This window comes from Mustela nivalis, assembly GCF_964662115.1.
Source record: "Mustela nivalis genome assembly, chromosome: 19".
Taxonomy (NCBI): Eukaryota; Metazoa; Chordata; class Mammalia; order Carnivora; family Mustelidae; genus Mustela; species Mustela nivalis.
Window position 1 is genome coordinate 32438861 of NC_139038.1, and position 24798 is coordinate 32463658.

The following is a 24798-nucleotide window of genomic DNA, read 5'->3' on the forward strand; positions in this document are numbered from 1 at the left end:
ATGAAGGTGAGGTTGCCAGTGACGATTACGATGGTATTGGTAAGAAGAAGATAACAAGGAAAAGAGTAATTCTCAACCCCAGTCTATCACCAAGTCTTATCAATTCTACCCTCATCAGTTTTATTTTGCTTTATAAAAGATTTTATTTGTTTATTTGAGAGAGTGGAAGCAAAAAGGATCACAGAGGGAGAGGGAGAAGCAGGCTCCCCGCCGTGCTGAGAGCCCGATGTGGGGCTCGATCCCAGGACCCTGAGATCGCGACCTGAACCAAAGGCAGAAGCTTAACTGACTAAGCCACCCAGGCACTTCCTATCGTCTTCAGTTTTAAAAGTTACCTACTCACTTCACTGTCTATGCAGTGCCGTCACCACTGTAGCCCAAGCCACTAGGAGGTCTTGCTGTTTCTACTGCTAACTGACCTCCTTGCTGGTCTCCGTGCCTCCCTAGAGTCTACGATCCATGCTAAAGCCAGTATGGAGAGTGAAATTTTAAAAATGTAAAAATTAAAAAAAAAAAGAAGTCAAGTTTCACTTCTCCACTCAGACCCATTCAGTGGCTTCAACTAGAATCCAAACACTTAACATGACCTCAAGACCAGCATGACCTGGCCCCATACCTATACCCCAATCTCATTTCCCTCTACTTGCTCCTCTCTGTGTTCTAGCTTGATTACTCTTCTTTTGGTTTTTCTAGAATATACCAAACCCTTCATATAAGCCATCCCCTAGGCATGAAATGCCTTTTCATCCTTTGTGTCTCGGCATCCGTGTTGGTTCCTAGATTCCAAATCCAAAAGACCTCCCCATTACTTTCTTTCATGGCACCCTGTTCTAAGGATACTTTGTTTAATAATTCTCTTGCCAATTAATCAATTTTTGAGTCTTGGCACCATGCTTCTTTAAGAACGTATCACCAGAGTGCTGCTGCTCCTAAAACAAGTCATCTCCAGCATCTAGAATCCTCCTCCATGGACCCCTGTGTGCCCTACAAACATGACTATTTTTTGGTCTGTGTCCTGCTTGGAGAAGGCTGGGAAGTCTACAGCATGCCTTTCTTAATGGCAGGGGCGCTGTGTTTGGGTTGCTCATGCCTATGTTCTCAACACAAGCTATAGTGTCTGGCACCTATTAGGCACTCAAGAAGTATTTCTTGAAGGAATGAGAGGTTTTATGGTGGTGAAGAAGGTAGTGGAATTGATAAGGATGATGGTGATGATAAGAGTGGTGGTGATGGGGGTGATGGTGGTGATGATGGTGTTGGGGGTGATGATCATGATGATGGTGACGATGGTGATGATGGTGTTGGGGGTGATGATCATGATGATGGTAACGATGGTGATGATGGTGTTGGGGGTGATGATGATGATGGTGACGATGGTGATGATGGTGATAGTGAAGGTGGTGATGATGATGATGGTGATGATAAGAGTGGTGGTGATGGGGGTGATGGTGGTGATGATGGTGTTGGGGGTGATGACGATGATGATGGTGACGATGGTGATGATGGTGTTGGGGGTGATAACGATGATGATGGTGACGATGGTGATGATGGTGTTGGGGGTGATGACGATGATGATGGTGACGATGGTGATGATGGTATTGGGGGTGATGATGATGATGGTGATGATGGTGATGATGGTGATAGTGAAGATGGTGATGATGATGATGGTGATGGTGGTGGTGATGTGATGATGATAGTCATGGTCGTGATGGTGACAGTGACAGAGGGGGTAGAGGAATAGACACAGAGGACCTGGACTAGCTCATTGCTTTAAAGAACTTTTATTAAAAAATGCATCTGCTCTTTGCCTCTGTAGTCAACCTAGAAATACCAACTGAAGGTAGATTTTGGAGGAAGGATAATTGGAGCTGGAGAAAGAGGGGTGCTGAAGATTAACCCCCAGGTGGGACTGTCAGACTGACAGGACCCCAGTGTCTTACTTCCCCAATTTGTGGGAGGCCACTGTCCCTGCAGTACAGCACTCAGAACTCCAGCCCTTCTCTAGGGCGCAGAGGAGGAGGGGCGCATGTGGCGCAGGACGGGGAGCCTTGGGAAGGGTGGGGGAGGGAAGCGCCATGCACAAGGGGCTATTGGGGGGAGTCTAGAGTCTAGGTGCTGGTGTGGGGAGAGCAGGGAGGGCTGGGGCGGAAAGGGAGAGGCAGGGCAGACTGGGTCAGGGGCGGGTGGGGCAGGGAGGTGGCGGGGAGGTTGGTTCGGGGACAGTGTGGATGGTTTGGGGACGGTGCGGAGGTGATCCCAGGGCAACGATCCTGGGAGGCAGGTGGGAGGTGGGAATGGAGGGCTGAGGTGTGGCGTTCAGCCTGGGGGGATGTCTAAGGGGAGGGATGAAGGCTCGAATGGGGGTCCGAAGTCGGAGGTGGAAGTCTGAGATCGCAGGCAGGGGGTCTTAGAGTGGCGATGGCATCGGAGGGCTGGGAGCGGTTTGGGAGGAGCGCATGCAGGTCTGAGGGCGCAGGTGAGGGGCTGGGGGGCGGAGCTAGGGCGAGAGGGAGGGCTCGAGGACCGAAGGGCCGGGCAGCTCCCAGTCCGGAGGCTCCGGAGGAGGAGCTGGGAACCACGGGCGGAGGGCCCGGCTGCGCCATGAGGGTGCACCTGGGCATGCTGGCGGGCGCGGCGGCTCTGACCGGGGCACTGAGCTTTGTGCTCTTGGCGGCCGCCATCGGCACGGACTTCTGGTACATCATTGACACCGAGCGGCTGGAGCGGGGCGGCCCAGGGGCGTGGGGCCGGGCGGGGGCCGCCAACCGCAGCCAGCTTGAACCTCTGAGCTCGCACTCCGGCCTCTGGCGCACCTGCCGGGGTAAGGGGGAGCGCGGGGACGCTACGTGGTGCCGCGCCCACCTGGGACCTGTTGCTGGGCTAGCAGTCCTTCCTGAGCTCCAAAACACAAAATGCGGGGACGGGGCCTGGGCCAGGTGGGTAGAGGGCTGCGGGTAGAGGGCTCCAGCCGGCGCCGCTATCTCAGGACGATCCGCCCTCCCGGGGTAGCATCTAGGTGGGGAGTGGGGATGAGGCCTCGGGCTGGGGTCCCAACTCCAGGTCCGCACCCTCTGATTCTTCTGCCCCATCTAGTCCAGAGCTCGTGTGTGCCGCTGATGAACCCCTTCTGGCAGGAGAATGTGACCGTCAGCGACTCAAGCCGACAACTTCTCAGTGAGTCTGGGAGGATTGGGTTCGGGAGAGTCCCGGGTCGGGACACTGGTTTTGGAGCTCTTCTCCAAAGAGCAGGGCTGGGGTCCTGTGGAGGGGGCAGCTGGTGCCAGAGAGGGAGTGGAGATGGGAGGAGGGGCCAGGCCTCTCTTGTGCCCCAGCTCACACTGTGTGGTTTAGGATTCATTCGACAAACGTTGATCGCAGGCTTCCTCTGTGCCAGGCACCGTGCTGCTGATTAAGACCCAGGTCGTGCTCTCCAGAAACTCACAGACTAGCTGCGGAGTCAGATGTGGAAATGCCCAGTCACATTTCAGAGCGACAGGCTGCGGGAGGGAGGGTGGGTGGGAGTCTGAAGAGATACCTAAACCAGCCTGAGGAGCTGAATGCGGAAAAGAGAGGAGCCCAGAGACCCGAATGCACACCTTGTGTCGGCCTCGGGGCTGAGAACAAGCACTTGGCAGGAGCCAGGAAGCAGTGAGTATCTGTGGAACGTTCAGCAAAGATTAGGGGCAGAGACTTCGCCCCTGGGGCCACTGGGTCTGTCCCGTTCAGGACTGATTTCCCAGAGCCTAGGACAGTGCTTGGAACTCAGTCACGGTGGGAAGACTGAATGCAGGAAAGTGAATGGGCTGAACAGGCACTTGAGAAAAGAGGGACCTAAACATAACAGTTCAGTGAGTTTGTTGAGGCTGGCAGGAGGCCAGGCATGGAGCTAAATGCTTTTCACCTATGTCTTTCGTTAAACTCCACTGCTACCCTGTGAAGCTAAGTATCGTCTCCATGATTACCTTCATTCTTCCTGCAAAGAAGCTGAGGCTTGGAGAGGAGCCATAGGAAGAATGTGATGAGGAAGTGAAGGCTGAGTTCCTCAGACCTTGAAAAGTGTGGGCTGCTTTTGATGGACTTGTTGAGGCTTAGGAACAAAGATCAAGTCGCTAGCATGGCCCACAAGGGCTTCCGGGTGCCTCTTCAGTTTCAAACTCCCCCTTGCTTTTTCTTCTTTGGCTATGCTGGCCTGGGGCCGCTTCCTGAATCATGCCCAGTTTCCTCCTGCCCCTGGGACTTTGCACATGCCATTTCCTCTACCTGAGAGCTCTCTGCTTCCATCCCACCAGCTTCTACTCATACCCCGGGTTTTGTGACATTTTTGCGTTAAAGTCTGATTCCCTCATGAGACCATGAGTTCTGTGAGGATGGGGACCATGTCTGTCTTGCCGTGGCTTGATCCCCAATATTTAGCCCAGAACCTTGTGTGGGGTGGGGTCCTGAGCCCAGATTTGCTGAGCAGGTACGAGAGTGAGTACCAGTTGTCTTATGTTAGAGGTGGAACATATTTGTTAAATGAATGATGAGAACATGAGTGGAACAGAAGTTCAGTGCTGTGTTGGGAAATAGTTAATAATTGTCATTCTGGGGGAGGAGGGAGTCTTGATTTGAAGCATTTGCCGATTCCTGTGGTGTAGATATTCCCACCGGGGTCAACTTCAGGCTGTCAGCATGATGGCAGCTGTCTCCTCCAGTTCCTAAAAACAGCAGCTGGCTCTCCTGAGCTGATAGAATCCAGATGCTACACCCTGCATAAGGTCCTGGGGCAGATGTCCCCTAGATACTCAATGTATTTGGGAGGTTGAAGGAAGGCAGAAGTGCCATGAACTCTGTCCCCAGCCCCAAGCTGACCAGAATCAATTTGGGGTGTTTTCAGAGCATTGTTTCAAGAATGTTCAAGAGTTCCGCCCTTGACATGAGGGACATGGGTGCCAGATGCCAGCTCAGACCCTTCCCAGGACCCTCTGGGATTGCGGGACAGGTGTCTTAACCTCTGAGACTCAGTGTCAACATCTATCAAAACGAAATGTCAAAACCATGAGGGGGGCGTGGTCAGAATTCTGTAAATCAGCTGGATGAAAAAAAGTGTCCTTACCTGGGACCTCACATAATGCCTGGTTGTTGCAGTATCTCTGTGTTGCATCAAAGTACTGGGCACACAGTAAGTGCTCAATAAACACTAGTCTTTGCTATTCCTTCCAGCCTCTCTTAGATGCAGTCCCGTCTCTGGAGCATTGACCCTTTGCTGGGCTGGCTGCTGGCATTTAGGTATTTATCACATCTGTGGGTGAAGCAGACTAACTAGTACTGGCATTGGCCTGGCTCCTTTGTGCATCTTAATAATGCCAGCAACCCTGTGTGCTTCAGTATTTTGAGAAGCAGGCAACAGTCACATTCAGAGCCTGTTCATCTGTTCACTCTCAGACCCAGGCCTAAGCCCCCCAGCTTCACTGCCAAGGAGACATGCAGCCTTGGCCATGTTCCCTATCTCTCCAAGCGTGGGTCCCTCTTGGGCAAAGGGAGGATGTCTGCCACTCCTCTTCATAAGGATATGGCAGGGCTGGAACAGGAGAGTGTATTTAAAGAGCCTCAGCGGTGCCTTGCCTCTGTAAGTGCCCCTTGAATGGGAGCTGCTATTATTACCATTATATCATCCAAGAAAGAGCAGGCTGCCCCTTCAGACCACATGCTCGCTGCATACCTTCCCCAGAGGGAGACTTTTCTCAGAATCTCTTTGTCCCCAGAATGAATTTTGAATCTTGCCCAAGCTCTTTTGTTAGGTGAAGATGTTTTATTCCTTAAGGACCTGCTGCTAGGGTCACAGAGGAGAGAGGACAGTTGTCAAAGCAGCGTGTTCTCTGAGCCAGCCTCCTAGACAAATCCCAGTGGGGATTTGTGGGGGAGAGCTCTTGATTTTCCCTGCAAAACCCCAAGCAAGCAGACCACTCCAGCGCCCACTAAAAACCCACCTTGCCTGGATGTTTTGTCTTTGATTCCTTGGCCAGGGACTGGAATTACTTTTGGTGGAGGAGGACAGAATCATCAAATTCAGCACCATGTTGAAAAAAGAGTCACAATTTAGAAACAACCAGGGTAGCAGTACCAACCAGAAGTCTTCTGGTGAAATGCGAATCATCCTTATTTAAACAAGAAAAGGAATTCCCGGTCCATTTAACTGAGAAGTTCAAATGGGCCAGAATCCAGAGAATTAAACTCAATTTCTTTCTTCTCCTCTCTGGGCTTTGCCTCTGTTTGGGTCCTGCTTTCAATAAACCCTCTCTCCTCTTAACAACCCAAGCAGGAGGCTCTCTGCTTGCCAAGTCTGCAGAACTTTTGATTAGGCTTCTCTTTGGACCAGCCTGGATCCCATGCCCAGGGCTGTGGTCCACAGGATGGGATGTGCTGATGGCCAGGGTGAGATGTGCCCCTTGTAACAGGGGGAAGGAGTAGGGCCAGTCCCAACATAGATAAGGGTCCCACATCTTACCAGCTGTGTGGCTTCTGGCCCAACCTTTGCTTCCATAAACAGGCTGCTCTGAGATGAGATGAGATCCCATAGGCAAAACACCTAGCAGGGGTGCACAGAGCAGCGTAGGAGCTCCATTCATGTCCGCTCCTGCTCTGGGTCCCACTGCCTCCCTGAGCCTCAGGCTTCCCTTCTGTAAAAATGGAGCTAATTATTTATTTAGTCCATAAATAAATAATTGTCTGTTGACTGGGCTCCTGGTCCCCCATCCTACGCTGCCTCTTCCAACTGGGAATCAGAGATCTGAGTTACAAGGAGGAAAGGCAGGAGCAGAGTTGAGCAGGAGGACTGAGGGCAGGGTGTTCCAGAGAGTGCCAGAGGCCAGTGTTTCTGGAGGAGGCACAGAAAGTACTTCTTACCCACACCTCAGGTCCTCCCTATGCCTTACTTCAGCTGTGTCTCCTAAGAGCCAGGAACAAGGTAAGGCTGATTATCCCACAGCTAAGCACACCAGACCTAGAGCAGACAGAGATGCCTCGCCCAACATAGCACAGCGGTGGCAGAAGCCCGACCGAGGGCCAGAGGCCTGGCCTGCCTGTCTTCTGAGGTGGTGAGGTTGGAAAATCACAGGATTGGGTCTCTGGTCTCTCTGGGTACCCGGCTGTTGCAGTGGTGTGGAAAATTAAAGCCAGCCCTCCCACGATGCCTGGTGCTGATTGCAAGAGAGGAGATGGTGGGGGACAGAAATAAAGGGACTAGGGACATAATGGGATTCAGAGGTGGCCTCGGTCTAGAGGGAATTTCTCAGTGTGGTTCATGGATAGCTGTGTGGTAGGCAGGGACGGAAGTGGGGGTGCCTGGAGTGTCAGCATCTCCGGGCACGAAGGCCTGGGCTTCAGGCGGCCCCTCTGGTGCCTGTTGAAATGCAAGGACACACTTTAAACAAATAAAAAAAAACCCAGAAAATTCATATTCAGCGTAATTCCACTTTCTGGGCTCTACCCTGTGAGTTTCTAAGAGGCTCACCTTAACCATTTTTGTGGCAACGGAGAGCAAGAGGCAGCCTCGGGGCTTGTGGGTGGAAATAGGGCTAAGCGTCTGCCTGTGATACGTCTGTCTGTTGGAAGGTTTTGTCGTCTGCAAAGGGAATATACTCATGTGCACGCAGGACCAAGAAATCCCGTGGAATGAGAAAAGCCAGTTACAGAGTGTTATAAGCAAGATACCTGGGGATGGCCTAACACGTCCTGTTTTCAGATGTTGAAGTAGGACTGGCTGTGCCCTTTAGAATTCGAGAAATCGGTAAATACCTAGGAAAGTCTGAAAACCTGGGAAAACGACTGGCAGCATGTGCATCCGAGCACTTCGGTATGGGCAGGGAAGGACGAAGGAGTTGAGGTGGGGGCTGCGTGGGTCTTGTTTTCATTTCTTCTGAGAAGAATGCTATTGTGTTTGCTCTAATGCAAGCCCCGGGGAGGACTGTCCCACTGGTTGAATTTCCTTGTAGCGTGGCTCATGGAACGACAGGAGCACTGCCCGCTTGTCCAGCTGCAAGAGCTGGGACATGTGTATCCTTCCAGATATCTCCTGCCTCAGGGCCTTGGCACATGCCATCTCCTGCTTTTTTTTTTTTTAAAGATTTTATTTATTTATTTGACAGACAGAGATTACAAGTAGGCAGAGAGGCAGGCAGAGAGAGAGGAGGAAGCAGGCTCCCCACTGAGCAGAGAGCCCGATGCGGGGCTCAATCCCAAGACCCTGAGATCATGACCTGAGCTGAAGGCAGCGGCTTAACCCACTGAGCCACCCAGGAGCCCCTGCCATCTCCTTCTTTAGGAATGCTTTCCCCCATGCCTTCTCATCTGACCTTAAACTTGAGACCTCCTCTGCTTGCCCCCAGAGCCTTTCCTAATTTGCAGGCTGGGTTAAACACCCCTTGTCTGCTGTCCTGCCACCCGTTTGTCAACCTCCTTTGCTGTTCCGTCCCAGTTCTGAGACTTGATGGCTGTACCTTCTTGAGCAGCTGACTCAGTACCTTGAACCTCACTTTTCTCATCTGCGAAATGGGCATTCAGATTCTTACCTGGTAGAGCCCAAGGTGGTTGAGGGCAAGAAAGAAACAGCTATTCTCACATTTGGTGCTCAGGACAGCTTGGCAAAGTCAGGGCCCATGGTCCAATGGACAGGGGAGGTAACAGAAAGGCTTTTGGGAGGCGATGACATTCGCTTGGTAAGAGGTGGCATCGGGATTGGAACCTATGTCTTTGCTCGTCGTAGAGTCCTGCTTTTTCTGTATCACAACAGTGCATTCTGGAGTGCTCAAAGGGAATGGAAGATGCAGCCCCTATTCTAAAAACGACTGCATTCTGGTCACCCCAGATTCTAGAACAAATATTTACGAAAATGTAAAAATTGACTTCCTTCCCAGGTACGATCTGTACTGAATCTCTCTGAGCTTTTCTTGGTCTGCAGGTCACACTGACAAGTCTTGAACATAAAGACACTGTGACATTTTCCCCCTTCGAGAAATGGTTCCTGAGATTTTCTTCTTTCTGATGTCTGTGCGGAAACCCTGTCTCTGCTTTCTGTAAGAGCACAACTATTACTTCGCTAATCACCCCAGGGCTTCCTGACCTCGCTGGTGTTGTGGAATTGGAAGCCTGGTTTTCCCGTTGAGCAGTTCTTTGAACAGTAAGATGATGGGAATCACAGTCACCTTTTCCTTGGCGTGAACATCTTTGCTTCTTTCTGGGTTTTCTCTTTCCTTTGCTTACAACAAAGCTTTTTTGTTTTTCTTTTTTCTTTTTTTCTCAACAAAGTGTTTTTGAATCGAAAGGTTTCTTGGCTTTGGGCACACATTGGTCCTCAAAAGGATGAACTGGGTGGGCCTTGCATTCTATGACAAGGGTCCTTTTAAGAAAAGGAGCGTGGAGATGTGGGCAGAGAGGGGAATGACACAGCCACCAGGCTGTGTCAAGGATTGCCAGCGTCCTAGGGAGGCTGGAGGAGGCAGGGAAGGACTCCCCCATAGCCTCTGGAGGGGAGTGCAATCATGGGACCTTGATTTGGGGCTTGTGGCTTCCAGGACTGTCAAGTAGGGGGCACCTGTAGGGGACAGGTGTTCCTGTAGGGGACACCTGGCTTGTAGTAATTTGTGATGCCCCCCAAGGAAACAGATGCAATCACCTTATCCGAAGAATAAGGTATCCCTGCCTACCCTTTTTTTCTGCATCGTCCTGCTGGCTTCCTTCATGACCTATCACAGCCTGTAACTTTGTTTGCCTGCTCGTCTATCTCCTGCCCTGGACCCTGGTCTCCAGGCGCAGGAGGGCAGGGACATTCTCCGCTGCGGTGTCCCCGGGCTCTCTGGCAGAGCGTGGCCCTCATTAGGGGCCTATAGATACCTGTTTTCAAATGAGATGTGGCTGGAAATGGGTATAGGACTCCGAATCAATCCCCGTGCTCCAGGTCTGTGGCCCTGAAAATAACAAAGACCAAGGTGTACACATACACGTGTGTGTGCGCATGCACGCACGCACACACACACACCACGGAAAGCTAAGCCAAACTTCAGCAGGAGATTTTACAGCTATCCCACGGGAAGCTTCCTCTTACCCAGGCATTTAATTGAACGTGTACGTCAAGTCAGCTCGCAGCAAGTCTGGGGAACTCACACGTGGTGCCGCTGGGGCCGAACCCTCTCCAGGAAACCTCATTAATTTCTAAATGATGAATGATTTCACTTCCCAGACATGGTCTGGAGTCAATGCCATACAGGGGGATGCCTCTGCCAGGGCCAGGTTTTCACCCCAGCTGTTGTACTTCCTGGCCCAGGATTTTTCCTGGAAGGAAGGAAGGAAGGAAGAAAGGAAGGGAGGGACAAGCCTTGGGAGGGATATTACTCTTGTCTCCTTGACCTGCACAGGTTGGTGGCTTTTACAGGGTTGAGGACAAATTGACTGGGTCACCGTGGAGGCCAGGCTGGATTCTTGTCTGCACCATCGTTTTACTAGCGGACTTATGATCCACTTAGCACTTACTCTATGGGACGTGGTACCGACATGAAACTTCCCCGTGTCGCCCCATCGTCTTCAGGCACATGGTCCTGAGGGCAGTCCCGTGAGCCACCGTTTCACAGAGGTGGAAATGGAGTTCCTGCCGAATGAAGAGACACACCCAGGGCCCCAGCATCAGAGACCGAATACAGATGCAGAGTACCCGGCTGGAGAAAGTGTATGGTTTGAACCCCCTGTGAGATCATCTCTCAAGCTTCTTGGCTTTATTTTCATTTCTTAGAAACCGCCATATTTTCTTGCCTTAGAGAAACACCATCTAGCTCTTAATTAACGAGGTTGGTGAATACCCGTTGGGCATTCACGGTCTCCTGAGAGCTCCTCTGGAAACTCAGAGATGCGATCGTGTTAGAAGAACCCGTTCAAGGAACCCGCAGCTTAACAGGAGAGAGAGAAGAGGGAGCTGCCCTCCATCCTAGGTGACAGATGCCAGGGCAGGGCGACTGTGGGGAGCCGAGGGGGCGCAGAGCAGACTGTGGGCGTAGGTTTAAGGAGAGACCTGAGCTGGGCTTGTTCTCAAGAGCAAGAGCGAAGTATTTATTTTCATCCCCATCTTGCTGCCAAAAGGACTGAAAGGCTCTTAGTGCCCAATTCATGGTCAATAATTAATAAATATTTGGTAAACGAATGGCTGGTAAAGAACTTTGCAATTGTTTCCCATTTTGCTTTGGCTGGCGGGAAGCTCAGAGCCAAGACGGTGGCAAATGTTTAGACGTTGGGATCCTGAGACCCCAGATTTCTTCTACCCTCTTCTCTCCCACCCCCACACCAACTGACTTCCATGGAACTCCTTTTTTTTTCCTATTTTCTGGTTTTGTAATATAAGTTCTTATCATGCCTTGTTAATGTCTTGTGCTCCTGACTCACCAGCCACCTGCAATCTGGGGACAGGGAGGAGGGGTAGGGGATGTTCTTTCTCTGGCCTCCCCTCCTCACCTGTTCACCCCCTCCAGCCCCATGCCTGCCCTCGCCATTCGCTGTTTTCATTAATGGAACTCAGAGCCGATGTTCCCCATGCGATGATGGGTCACTGTGCAGAGAGTTGGTCAGGAGCCTGGGAGGGAAGAATAGAAGTTGGAGGGCTGGGCAGCCTAGGACGGGGAGCCAGGACAGGCAGGGAGCACCAGAGGGAAGTGGGGGAACCGTATGTGGAAGAGGAAAGGCAGGGTTGGGTCTTTAGGAAATACTTGGGTCTTGAGAGTAGGGGCTGCTTTCAGGGTCTGGGGAGCGAGGGGCCAGACGTGCATGGGGCTTGCCCGATATGGTGGTGTTCAGAGCTTGAACTCCCTGCTGAGCTCTGGAACCTGTCTGGTCCCCACTCTGAATCCACCTCTGTAATACTGGTGCCCCCTGGTCCCCGAGGCTGGACCTGCCCCAGCTCCAGGCCACTGTACACCTCTATCTCTGTTGCCTCTGCTCTGGTCCAGCGGGCATCTCATGCTGACCGAGCCCCAAACCCAATGCTTCTTCCCTCATCTTCCCACCTGTGCAGACGGCAGCATATCCATCCAGCGCTCAGGTCCCAGATCTCCTGCTTGTCTTGTCCCTCTTGTTCTCAAACCTTCAACACCATTGCCCGTTTTATCCTCAGAATATACCTGGAATCCAATCCTTCCCAGCAGCCCCAGGGTGATTGCAGTATACCCCGATGGTCCTCCTGCTCCTTGTCTTTGTTTTCTTGGGCAGGCTGGGTGGCTTAAAAATCCAGAAGTGTATTGCGTCACAGTCCTGGAGGTCAGAAGTCTGAAATGTAAGGGTCCAGGGGGCAGGTACTCCTGGAAGCTCCAAGGCAAAATCTGGACCCTGCTTCCTCGGCTTCAGGTGGTGGCACCAGTCCCCAGAAGCCCTTGGCATGGGGCCGTATAGCTCTGTTACCTGTCTTCACCGCCTCTCCTCTGTGTTCTCGCCTGCCTCTTCCCAGGGCACTAGTCATTGCGTGCGAGACCCCCCTCGAATCCAGATGAGCTCGTGCAGAGATCCCCTCATTCTATTCCATCTGCAAAGACTCTCATCCCAGATCGGGTCACCTTCAGTGGTTCCGGCTGGACAAGAGCTTGGGAGCCACCTGTCCGGCCCCTGGCCCCCTCTGCTGTCTACTCTCAGTATGGCAAGCAGAGAGGTCTTCAGAAACGGAAGTTAAACTGTGGGCTTCTCTTGCCCAGAGCTGCTCACCTGGTGTCCCCTTTCACTCAGAGGGAAGTCCACAGTCCTGTGTGTGCTCTGCTCTTAGCTCCCTGCTTTCATCTCCTGCATCCCCCCCCCACTCTCTCCGTGCCACCCCTGCCAGCTTCCCCTGTGCCTCCATCCCACCAGGCACAGTCCCTCCCTGAGTCCTCAGCACCTGCTCGTCTCTTGCCCCCCCCCCCCACTTTCATTCTGCAGGCTGTCTTTCTCACCTCCTTTCTGGGGCTCTGCTTGAATGTCACCTCCTCGGAGAAGCCACGGCTCTTTCTGTGCCGTGTTCACCGCCCACCCCAGCCACTTGTCACCATCTCTCAACCACGTCACTGATCTGTTCACTGCTTGACTCTACTCACTAGAGTGCTCAGGAAACACGCTGAGTATGTGAACGAACATGGCAGTTCCTGCCTCACAGAGAGCTCGAGGACACGAGCTTGTGAGACCTGAAGCCTGGCACAGATGTCTCTGCACCTGTTACTTCCAAAACTTAGTTTACTTTACTACTGAAGTCTAGTCCACATAGAATGTTTGTTAATTCCAGGGAGTGCAACACAGGGGTCGGACAGCTCACTTGAGCACGCCTCATGGCAACAGGTGTAGTCACTCTCCACATCGTGCAACATTGTTCCAGTATTGGTTATTTTGGCTACACTGTGGTTTTTGTCCTCCTGACTTACTTATTTTACACCTGGAAGTGTTTATGTCTTCACTCCCTTTATCTGTTTCACTTACCTCCCCCCTCTCTCCTCTCTGTCAAGTACCAGTTTATTTTCAGCTTTTAAGAGTCTGGCTTTTTGTTTGTTTGCTTGCTTGCTTGTTTGTTTTGTTTTCTGGATTCCGCGGATCAGTGAAATCATACAGTGTGTGTCTTTCTCCATCTGACTTGTTTCAACTTATGTAATGGAAGGTTACTCAGCCACAAAAACAAGTGGGATCTTGTCGTTTGTGACATGTTGTTACATCTCCGTCATCAGACCTGGTAGTAGCAGTGGCGTTAATTTTTTTCTCCCAGCATCTGGGGGCTGGCCCGTAGGTGGTGCTCGGTAAGTGTTTGTTGATTGACTGAAAGTTGTTGGTAACTCTCCTCTGCCTGCTGTCCTCTCTCTTCTAAGCCATGCATGGGACATTTGTGATTCTGCTGCCGCTCAGCCTGATCCTGATGGTGTTTGGGGGGATGACAGGGTTTCTGAGTTTCCTCCTCCGAGTCTCCATCCTCCTCCTGCTCACAGGGACCCTCTTCCTCTTTGGAGGTAGGTGCCCCCCTTGCCCGGAGCATGGGGGCCCCTTGTGAACCCTCAGCTGGGGAGGGGCAGGCGTCTTCTCCGGGGCTCGGTTTTCCCATCTGTGACATCATAGCTGGGAGGGATGAATGGGTCCCAAGAGAGAAGTAGAGGGTGGGAGCATGTCCTGAGGATTATTTCCTGATTTCACAGAGGACCCTAGAGCTTCTGTTTGAGGGCTTCTCCCTTCTCCCTCATGTGCCTCTGCCCTTCTGATGCATCTTCCTTTGACTGATTGACTGATTGATTAAAACCCGGGCAATGCCAGGGTCAATCCCCTTTGCTTGGCAGAACAGAGGCTTTCAAAGATGGGATCCAGTGCATAGCTGGTGTCCTAAGCCCTCTCTCCTTCCTCCCTCCTTCCTGTGGGCTTGAAATTGTCCCTCCTTAAACCCAGAACAGGAACAGAGGTGATTCACACACTTGCGATTCATGGAGAGAAAACCCCAAAAAGACTGTCTGGAGGTGAAAAGTGTGAGGCTCCGATGTCCTCGACCTCTGCTAGTATTAACATTGGCATTAAGAGTTTACCCAGGGACTAATTCTCGAAACCACCCTGCCCACTCGGACTTTCTACAGTGGTGGAAAGTCTAATCCATGCTGCGCCATTGGGGGGGGCCTCAGGCCAGGTTGCAGAGCACTTTAGGTGGAGCTGATGCCCAGGAGGGCGGACATGTTCATTTCCACTAATTTAATTTCAGTTGAAATAGCCCCTTGTGGCCAACAGCTGTGTCTCTGGACAGCGCAGCTCTCATTCCTGGTCTCTGGAGACCCACCGTGGGCCAGCCCCATGCTGGGTGTGGGGGAATCGAGGAAGAGCCCCCTGGAGCTCATAGCCCAGTTGGGGAGATGACCATTAGCTCAGCCACTTCACAAACAAATGCAAAGCTGCAGTTCTGATCTGGACAGTGACAGCGGCTGGTGCTGTGAAGCCACGGGGTGGGGGGACTTGACCTGTTTGGGGAGGTTCCGGAAGCCAAGCGTGAGCTGAGGTGGGGTGGAAAAGAGTTTCTGGGGGTGGGGGGGGAAGGGCCTAGGAAGAGAGGGTGCACCAGATAGCGGACTAGCAAGGGCAAAGGCCCTGTGGCGGGAGGAGCATGGGCACCTAGAGTGGTGGGCTTCGCGAGGAGGAGGAGGAGCCCAGGGTTTCGATCTGCTCTCTTTGCCTCTCCTGCAGCCTTGGTGACCCTGGCTGGAATTAGCGTCTACATCGCGTACTCGGCCGCCGCCTTCCGGGAGGCGCTGTGTCTCCTGGAGGAGAAGGCCCTCCTCGACCAGGTGGACATCCGCTTTGGCTGGTCCCTGGCCCTGGGCTGGATGAGCTTCATCGCCGAGCTGCTCACTGGCGCGGCCTTTATGGGGGCAGCCCGCGTGCTCAGACTGAGACAGAGGCAGGACCAGGCCATATGAGCCCGATGCTTGGTCTGGTGGGAGACAGGGGCCTGGCCTGGGGCCCCGGGGATTTATCTGTGGGCTGCAGCCTCTTCTTCCTCAAAGGCCACTGGTGGTGGGACCAACCCGAGGACTGCTGTGGGCTGAGCTCCAGGCCTGGCTGTCATCTCTGCCTGGTGTGGTGTGTCTGTGTGTTTGTGCACGCGTGTGTCCGTGTGGGCTGGAGGAGGCCACTGGAGTGCAGAACCCACCTCCCACGAAATGACAGATTAGCCCCTTGATCATAACCAGAACTTTCTGGATGCAGCCCCTGTAGGCCTCCTCTGGCTTCACTTCAGTCCTTACCCCTGCTCATCGCATCAGCTCCGCTTCTTTGCTAAGGACACGAAAGACCAGAGAGGTTAGGTAAGCTGTACAAAGGTGCACAGTGAGCTGGTAGTGTACTCCTTGCTCCAAGAACAGTGCTCAATCCCTTACCACAGTTCTCCTGAGCAGGTCCAACAGGTTGGCCGCAGCGCGATTGCGGTCAATTGTGGGGCTGCAGAACCCCAGACGCAGGCCACAGGGCTCACAGGACCTGGAACCCCTGCCTGGGGCACAGTGTGAAGTAGGGGGATGAGGGCAGAAATCTGGGCTACTCACCAACCAGGTGGTGCCCGTGTCCCCCCTCCCCTCAGGGAGGTGCACGCTCGTCCCGTCCACTGTCCCGGAGCTCGACGGGCCGGGCTTCCTTGGAGCAATGATTCTCAGTGATCAGCGGCTCAGTACTGCAACAGAAACAGTCATCCCGGACATGGAAGCCCCGCCAGGTTCCTGGTGGCCAGTGTGCTGGTTGTCTCACTGTGTCACGTCAGAGACTGTGGGAGAGCCAAGGGCAAGCTCACCGCTGGCAGGAAGAGCAATCAGCAAGCTTGAGATTCAGAAGGAATCAGCAGAATCAGCAGCAGACTCGCCCGAAGAGGGAAGAGGCATCAGCAGACTCGCAGCCGGACTCAAACACACAGTAGTCACTCCTGGACACAAGCGCCACCTGTCAGCCCTCATCATCTCACACCTGTCATAGAAGCAGTTTCCCCATGAATGCGTTGACTGAGCCTACTTCCCCAGCCTGGAGCCCGAGACTGGCGAGATTCAGACGGTGAATTCAGACACACTCACATACACGCTCACGCACACACTCACAGACACGCAGGGTCTTCTGTCCTCCGTGTGGCTGCGGTTTTAGGTTGCTTCTACACCAGCCAAAAAGATGTGGATTCCGTCATGCGTTCTGGTGACGCCGTGAGCTGGTGGCCTCAGTTGGTGTGGGTGGGGGGTGGTGCCCACCTCCTTGGCCCTGCTGGCATCGAGTGTTGTCCAGGGAGGCCTGGCTCCTTTTGGGCAAACATAAGTCTGGGCTTTTCTCAGCACATGTGGTGGTGGGGGGGTGGTCTAGGAAAGGAAATGAAAGATTCCCATGGAGCTCACTGATGGGGCCATCTTCAGGGACTAATCATAGCCCCTCCTCCCTCTTCCAGAAAGTTCCATCCTTTTGTCCTGGTGTTCTGGCCACGGGAGTGGGAGTTTCCAAAGTAGCTGCACATCCAGATCCCCTGGGGCGGTGCTTCTCACACTTCAGTGTGCCGAGACTCTTCGGGGTGTCCCAACCCTCCTGGCGGGGGGCCGCCCCTAGGGGCCCTCTGAGTCAGCAGGTCCCGGTGAGGCCCAAGATTTCAGTGCTGACCAGTGATGTGGATGCTGCTGGTCTGGGGCCCTCTCCTGTGTGACACTGATCTTGGGCATTTGCTAAGGGATAGGGGTGGTTGTCTCTTGGCTGCACATTAGAATCACTGGGACATCTTTTAAAAACCCCGATACCCTGGCTGAATCCTTGCTCTGATCGTACCTCAGGGTAGAGCTGATAGTGTTTAAAGACCTCTCTGGATGATTTCAGGATACAGCCGAGGTTTTCAACCTATTCCCGTGGGTTCAGAGTCACAAGGGGTGGGAGGGCCTGGGAAGCCTTAGGTTTAAGAAAATCCCTCTGGGAAGTGCTGCTGGCTTAGAAGGTTTGGGGACCATTGGCCTGGGTCACAAGGTGACAGCACCAGTAGCAACATCATGGTGACACTGTCCTCACCACCACACCGTCCCCCTTACTGTGAACATGACCTCCTCCTCCTCCTCACCATGACTGACGCTCACTGAGTACTTATTACACATTGCATTATTCTACATGCCATCAGTCAGTCAGTCACTCAACCAACACTGGTGAGGGTCATGGCATGCTAGGAACTAGCGAGCTCTTGCTCTTGGAGCTGCCACATGATGGACAGGCGTGCAAAACATGTGGTTGGTGGTGAGGACTATGGAGAGGAGCGAGGCGGGTACAGATGAGGAAACTGAGGCACAGACAGGCTAAGCTGACTAGCCGGAAGGTACAAAGAGAGAAAGGGGTACAACTGGGGTGCAAATTCAGATCTGCCTGATTCCAGAATGATTTCCTTTCCTCTTCTGCCAGCCAACACCCATACCAGGGAGCTCTCTGTCTGCCGGTGGTTTCAGGTCATTGCTGCCCTTTCTTCAGATTGTCCACGAGGCCCCGTGGGGGAGGGGGGCGACCGCAGAGTTACAGAATCAGTTCCGCAGAGAGAGAAACGAAAGTTTTCGCAAAGTGAGGGCAACCTGTTAGTGAGAGAAAGAGAGCGGTCTCTGCTGCCACCTGGTGGTCATATGGTGGAACTGCACCAGAGGCCGACCCTGTTCTCAAATGCGTCCAAAGACGTTCCTTTTCAGCCCTCTCGGTGTCCAGCAACGGGTCTGACACTGCAGGGCAGGGGATCTCAGCTGAGGCGATTCCCCATCCCCTCCATACCTGGGACATTGGCGATGTCTAGAGACGTTTTTGGTCGAGGTGAGGTCTCCTTGCACCCAGAGGGCAGAGGCCAGAGCTGCTGCTAAACGCCCTTCAGTACATAGGACAGCTCCCAAGATGGGGAATTACCTAGTCCCACGTGTGAATCGTGCTGAGCTCATGAAACCCTGCTAGGGGCATAAAAATGAATCGTCATAAAAGAGAGCACTTGTGTATTTAAGGAACTAACCATATAGTTGAAAATAATCTCATTCATTTCATAAACACTTATCAAACTCCTATGATGTGTCAAGAACTGTTCTAAGTTCTGGGGACACGTTAGTGCAGAAGGCTGACAAAATCCCTGCCCTTACTAGTTTACATGGAAACAGATCACACACTCGTGAACCAATGATACCTATGAGAAATTCAGGGAATATTAGGGTTATGAAGAAAACAAAACATGAGTTGGAGGGTGGCCAGGAGAGATGTTACTCCAGGAAGGATAGTCAGCAGGGGCCTCCTGGAGGAGGAGGCATTGTGCTGAAGGTCTCTTGGAGGAGGTAGTATGTACTGATTCTAAGTGAGGAACCTGCCACATGGGGAAACAGCAGGCCAAGCAGGAGATAGTAAGTGCAAAGGCCCTGAGGTGGAAACAAGTTCATGTGTTTGAAGGGAAGAAAGAAGGAGAGGAGAAGGAGTGTGGTAGCAGGTGACTAGAGATAGGAGGTGCATAGGCAGAGAGGATGACAAAGAGAGAGAGGAGGTAGCTGGGTTACCTGGGATCCATGACAAGGCAATGGTGGGGTTTGGGATTCTGTGCTACTCTGTCCTACTCTATTCCATTCTGATTCTATTTTGAGGACAAGGAGACATCTCTAGGTGAGGGGATGCATAGGCCCTGTGTGGTTTTCCACCCCACCTTCATATTAACATCATCCAGGGACTCAAAAAAGCCAAACTTCTAACATTTGGGCTTCAGACTTCTAACACTAGGGAGCCCCGGGTCTTGCGGACCAATCACCTTTAGCCCCATTTTGCCGATGAAGAGCCTGAGGAGCATCGAAGGACTTGCTGGGTGGGGGGAGGGGCAGAGTGGGTGGCAGGGCCAGGGCTGAGACCCTGCTCCAGCGTCCTCGCCCCCTTCCTCCCTCTGTCCCTCTGACATGGAGCCGCTCACCCTTCTCCAGAGTCAATGCCCTGAATTTCATTTATAGTAAAAAAAAAAGGGGGGGGGGAACGATCCGTGGTCTTTGCTTTCCCCCCAAGTGAATTTCCACCTGTCATTTTCCCAGCACATGACACCCAGCAGCTGGGCCACTGGTATTAGGCCCCCGTGGAGGTTGGATGCAGACTCAGCTCCTCTGCGTCAGCCCAACAGCAGCCCGGGCTTTGTGGAATGTTTATAGGTTAGGTGCCCTCTGGAGCGCGTGAAGGATGGGAGAGATGGCCACACGCGCATACAGGGAGGCCCGGAGGAATGCGTAAACACAGTAAAAGAGACAGAGACAGAGAGAGGGGTGTGGGGAAGGCAGAGGAGGAGGAGCGAGCTGGCACAGGGAGGAGACAAAGTGGAGGAGAGCAGCGTGGACAGGCAGCGGCAGGACAGAAGGACAGAAGGAGGTGCAGGAAGGAGGAAGGAGAGGGACGGGGCCCCAGAGAGACCCACGCAGAGAAGGGAGAGGAAGGAAACACACACGGACAGCGAGAAACCAGAGGTGGAGACAGATCAGGCGTGGAAGACCCCTCGGAGCCAGAGAAGTGGTCCATGTGGACCCTTTGGGGGGGGCCGCAGATGCTGCCCAGGGTGACCCTTCTGGGCACCATGTGGGACAGGGGGAGCGGGGTCCCTCAGGACAGGGGATGGGCCGGGAAGGGGCGTCCCCTGGTGGGTGACAGCAGCCCTGAGGCAGCCGCGGGCCTTTCCAGGAACAGTATATCCCACCCAATAGGTGGGACATACTTATCCTAAACAATTATGTACTGCTTCTCTGATATTCAAATTTAAATGGGCATCCTGGATTTTAATTCACTAAATCTGGCAACCATACCCCTCCTTTCTGGCACTACTCTTTTCCCAGGTACTCACACTGTTCAGCCTCCTTGCTGTTCCTTGAACAGGTTGGGCATCTACTGTTCCCTGCCTGCAAGTAACAAGACCTTCCCTGCCTGCCTAAAACCACAACCTTCACCAGACTCCCCGATTCCCCCTCCCTCCGTGCTTTCTTTTCTTTCTTTTTTTTTTTTTTAAAGATTTTATTTATTTATTTGACAGAGAGAAATCACAAGTAGTCGGAGAGGCAGGCAGGGGTTGGGGGGGAGCAGGCTCCCTGCTGAGCAGAGAGCCTGATGCGGGACTCGATCCCAGGACCCTGAGATCATGACCCGAGCCGAAGGCAGCAGCTTAACCCACTGAGCCACCCAGGCGCCCCCTCCGTGCTTTCTTGACCTTGGCACTCACTGCTCTGTGATACGCCCTGGGTGATATGCAGCTTACTTCTTGTCTGTTTCCCTCCCGGATTCTGTGCTCCGTGTTAACCCGGAGCGCTGTCTCTCCTGTCTCTTGCTGGTCCTTGCGACGGCATCTGGCACATATGATAACTACTTGTTGGATAAATGTGTAAACCCCAGATTCTATCCAGTCTCTTCTCTGAGCAAATTTCCCAGCCAGCCCACACCCTGGGGGCATTGGTCAGCTCCATGCTCTGTCGAAAATGCCAAGTATCGGGATTTGGGGGGTGGTGTGGAGCGTCTTTGTTTCTGTCTTTGGTGTTTTGTTTTGTTTTGCTATCTGGTGAAGTCACATGCATTCATTCATTTCCATAGGAATTTATTAAGAGCCAATTATGTGCCAGACAATGACGTGTACAGGGACGAAGGAAGCAAACTCCCCTGGGACCCCAGTCCAGAACAGTCTTCATGTGATGTAGGTGCACGCTGATTATTTGAGAGAGGTCAGGAGGAAGGAAGGACAGGAGGCAGGCAGGCACAGAAGGAGGGACCACATTAAACCTGAAATGGATACTTGTAATGAACACAGACTGTATCCAGTTCTGTCTTTTTTTTTTTTTTAAAGATTTTATTTATTTATTTGACAGAGAGAGATCACAAGTAGGCAGAGAGGCAGGCAGAGAGAGAGAGAGAGAGGAGGAAGCAGGCTCCCTGCTGAGCAGAGAGCCAGATGTGGGACTCGATCCCAGGACCCTGAGATCATGACCTGAGCTGAAGGCAGCGGCTTAACCCACTGAGCCACCCAGGCGCCCTCCAGTTCCGTCTTTAACTAATTTATTTTTATTTTTTTTTTAAAGATTATTTATTTATTTATTTATTTGACAGAGAGAAATCACAAGTAGATGGAGAGGCAGGCAGAGAGAGAGAGAGGGAAGCAGGCTCCCTGCTGAGCAGAGAGCCCGATGCGGGACTCGATCCCAGGACCCTGAGATCATGACCTGAGCCGAAAGCAGCGGCTTAACCCACTGAGCCACCCAGGCGCCCCTAACTAATTTATTTTTAAAGTCTATTTATTTAAGTAATCTCTACACCGAATTCACGACCTCAAGATTGAGAGCTGCACATCCTACGGACTAAGCCAGCCAGGTGCCCCTGCAAATCAGTCTCTTAAAGGAGTGGGGGGGGATGGCATGATTCCCACTGGTGGGGAAGTGGATGGGGACCCTGTTGGACCAAGCCAGGATTCCCAGGTGCAGGTATCAAAGACAGATTTCAGTTGATGTCAGCACAAAAGGAGAAGAAAGGATGCTGGTTGCTCTTAAAGTGTCTGTGAGAGTTGGGAGGTAGGTCTGGGGTTATGCAGCAGGGGGAGGGCCCAGGTCCTGCTGTCAAAGGGATCTGCAGAGGGTACCGGCACTCAGCGCCACGGCTGATGGTGGGGACTGGGTCTTCTTGTGGACCCCAGCCCTGAACCTTGTTCTACTGGCTGTCCTGGGTGTCCTGGTCTCCAGCCATGCCTCACCAAATCATGGCGTAGTGGATCTGCTGGGCTGAGCTTAGCTGTGCGCTCACCCCCCCGCCTGCCAGGGAAGCTGGGAAATTGAGGATCTAGATTTTGAGCCTCTCTGATGGGATGAGGTGCTCCCTCCTCCATGAATCCTAGGATGGGCACCCCCTGGCCTAGGCCAGGGGGCCGATTCTGGGCAGCTGAAGGGAATGACAAGGGCCCAAACATTGCTCGCCTTGTCCTGGCAAAGCCCGTCCCAGACCTCAAGTAACGCCCGTTATGTAGCGGAGCTTGGTGGTGACTCCCTGGTGGCCGTGGAGAGAAAGATCCAGAGACGAGCTTGCATGCGGAGATCGATGGAGGGCTAAATGAATTACTCTTTAAAAATTAAAAAAAAAAAAAAAAGTGATTTTTGTGATGTTTCTCAGGGTGGAGAGGAGGTAGGCCATAGAAACCAAACCAGTGAGAGCCTTTGTAAAACGTAGGGACATTGCTTCCCAGTAGGGATGCTGATGTCACCCACAAACCTGTTTGGCCCCCAACATCAGAGCCTCCTGGGGGTGCGTTCTCTTCCCTTGCAGAAATGAAGAGAAGATGGGTTTTTCTCCAGGCAGGGTCAGAGGGCTGGGGCAGAGAGAAAGAGCCGGTGTGTGCGGAGTCCCTGGCAGGAGGCGAGTCCCCAGCGTGGAGGTGACGGGGAGGGAAGCCCTGGGTGTGCCTGTGCCAGGCAGGACCTGGGGGGTGGGGTGGGTGCGTGAGGCCATGTCTGGAAGGGAGGGAATGTTGGAGGAAGGAGACAGTCCCAGAGTTCTATTTCCTGTCCGGCTTTTCTCATCACCCTCTCCTATATGTAGCAGCCCTAGCCGAGGGGATGAGAAAGAAACCAGATTTGGTTTGAGTGTCTGCGGCTGGGGGGGGGGGGGGAAGGAAGCAGGTGGGGCTTGGGGACAGGCAGTCTGGGGCCGGCAGGGGACCTGTGCTTGGGGAGGATCCCTCCCTCTGAGCCTCCATGTCCCACCGACCCAGGCAGAGTGTGCTTGTCACGGGGCTGACGGAGGGCAAGGGAAGAGTCCACTCAGCCTCTATGTGATGTTCCTTCTCCCACGTCAGATGTCCCTGACTGTCTCCAGGAGGCGCCTCCCTGTGCCCAGTCACTGGCATCTGCTCTGGTCTTTCCTGACGCACCACCTCCCCGGGGACATGGATTAGAGTGAGTCACCCCACATGGCATGCAACCCTTTCTTCCCTGGGCTCCAGAACACTCTAGGGTTTCTGAAGCAAGCAGCAGGCTCTCATTGGACGCCTGTGGCCACCCTGCAGGGACATGGCGTCCACCATTGTCCCCACTGAGGGACGAGGAGCTGCTGGAGCTCAGCGGGGCCAGGACGTATCCAGAATCACGGGCCAGATCATCCCTTGAAATCAGGCCATGCGAGTCTGCCTCCCCCCCACCAGCCCCCACCCCGTGGTGCCTGACAGTGGTCCTGGTGCGGGCGCCGCTGGGCCTGGGAACGCCTGGTTCTGCACTCACGCGGTGGGTTCATCAGTGAGTGTGCATGCAACCCAGTATTGCAGCCGCCAGGCGTGGGGGCTTTTCCCTGCGAGGACGACTCCCGGACTCTGCCAGAATGTCGGCCTTTGTTCCAGATTCATTTCTACTCCCTCAATTAGGAATGCTTAATTTAATGGAGTGCTCAGAGCCCCTGAGGAGGAACCACCATCTGACGACTAATAAAATATGCATGCACTGAGAGAGCGCAGGCTCCTGTCTCCTTCCGCCTGCTCCTTTGTGGGGCTGGCTGCCCCTCCCCAGCACCACCCCACTCACCCCGGGCTCTTGGGTCCTTGCTTGGAAGCAGCAGACTCTGGGACCCTGGTGCGGTGGGTGGCGAGCTGTTGGGTCCCCCGGAATTCCTTGAGCCAGACCTGGGTTTTTCTCCTCGCCTGGGACTTGATGCCCATTCTGCACCATGGAACCAGGTCCGGTCAGACTTGGCTGGGATCGTACCGCATCTGACCTTCACCTTTAACCACTGACGCCCCAGAGCTGATGCATACACTCAGGGTGCCATCGTCACCTCCCTCAAAAGGGGACTGCTGCGAGTCCAAGCGTATACTCCAAAAGACAGGACCAAGGTATAATTCTAGTACCTGCCAGTGTGACCTTATTTGGAAAAAAGATCTTTGCGGACAGTGATTTGTTCATCGAAGACAGGTCACGTTGGATGAGGGCGGGCCCTAAGCCCAGGGACTGGCGTCTTTACATAAGAAGGACACATGAAGACCCCGAGATTAACAAAAGAGGCCAGCTGATGGCTACAAGCAGAGACCCGAGGGAGACAGCCATGGACCACAGAACACCTGGAGCCCCCAGAAACTAGAAGAAGCAAGCAGGCGCCTCCCCTAGAGCCTTCCAAGGGAGCATGGCCCTTGGAGACTGGGAGAGGGTGAACTTCTGCAGTTCTAAGTTGCCCACATTGTAGCAATTCTTGGCGGTGGTCCTGGGAGAGTCCTACAGGGAGATTAACAGGGTTGTTGGAGAGATCAGAATAATGACCGTCACACCGCCTGCCAAAGATCCTTCCTTCTTAGGTCTCGGCGAGGCAGGGGCTGCT

At 53.2% G+C, this 24798-nt stretch overlaps 1 protein-coding gene across 3 annotated transcripts; it reads left to right on the forward strand.

Moving 5' to 3' along the window:
- The first annotated feature begins 2343 nt into the window (after positions 1 to 2343).
- TMEM114 (transmembrane protein 114) lies at positions 2344 to 16851 on the forward strand. 3 transcript variants are annotated; one of them, XM_082712656.1, is made up of 4 exons: positions 2344 to 2821; positions 3094 to 3174; positions 13833 to 13970; positions 15178 to 16851. In XM_082712656.1, exons 1-4 carry the CDS (start codon positions 2419 to 2421, stop codon positions 15408 to 15410), a joined length of 855 nt encoding a protein of 284 aa, XP_082568782.1. In that variant the 5' UTR covers positions 2344 to 2418; the 3' UTR covers positions 15411 to 16851. The 3 variants fall into 3 exon arrangements, with proteins under 3 accessions (XP_082568782.1, XP_082568784.1, XP_082568783.1); XM_082712658.1 differs by having other exon boundaries at positions 2634 to 2696; XM_082712657.1 differs by lacking the exon at positions 2344 to 2821 and adding an exon at positions 2828 to 2936.
- The last annotated feature ends 7947 nt before the right edge of the window (positions 16852 to 24798 follow it).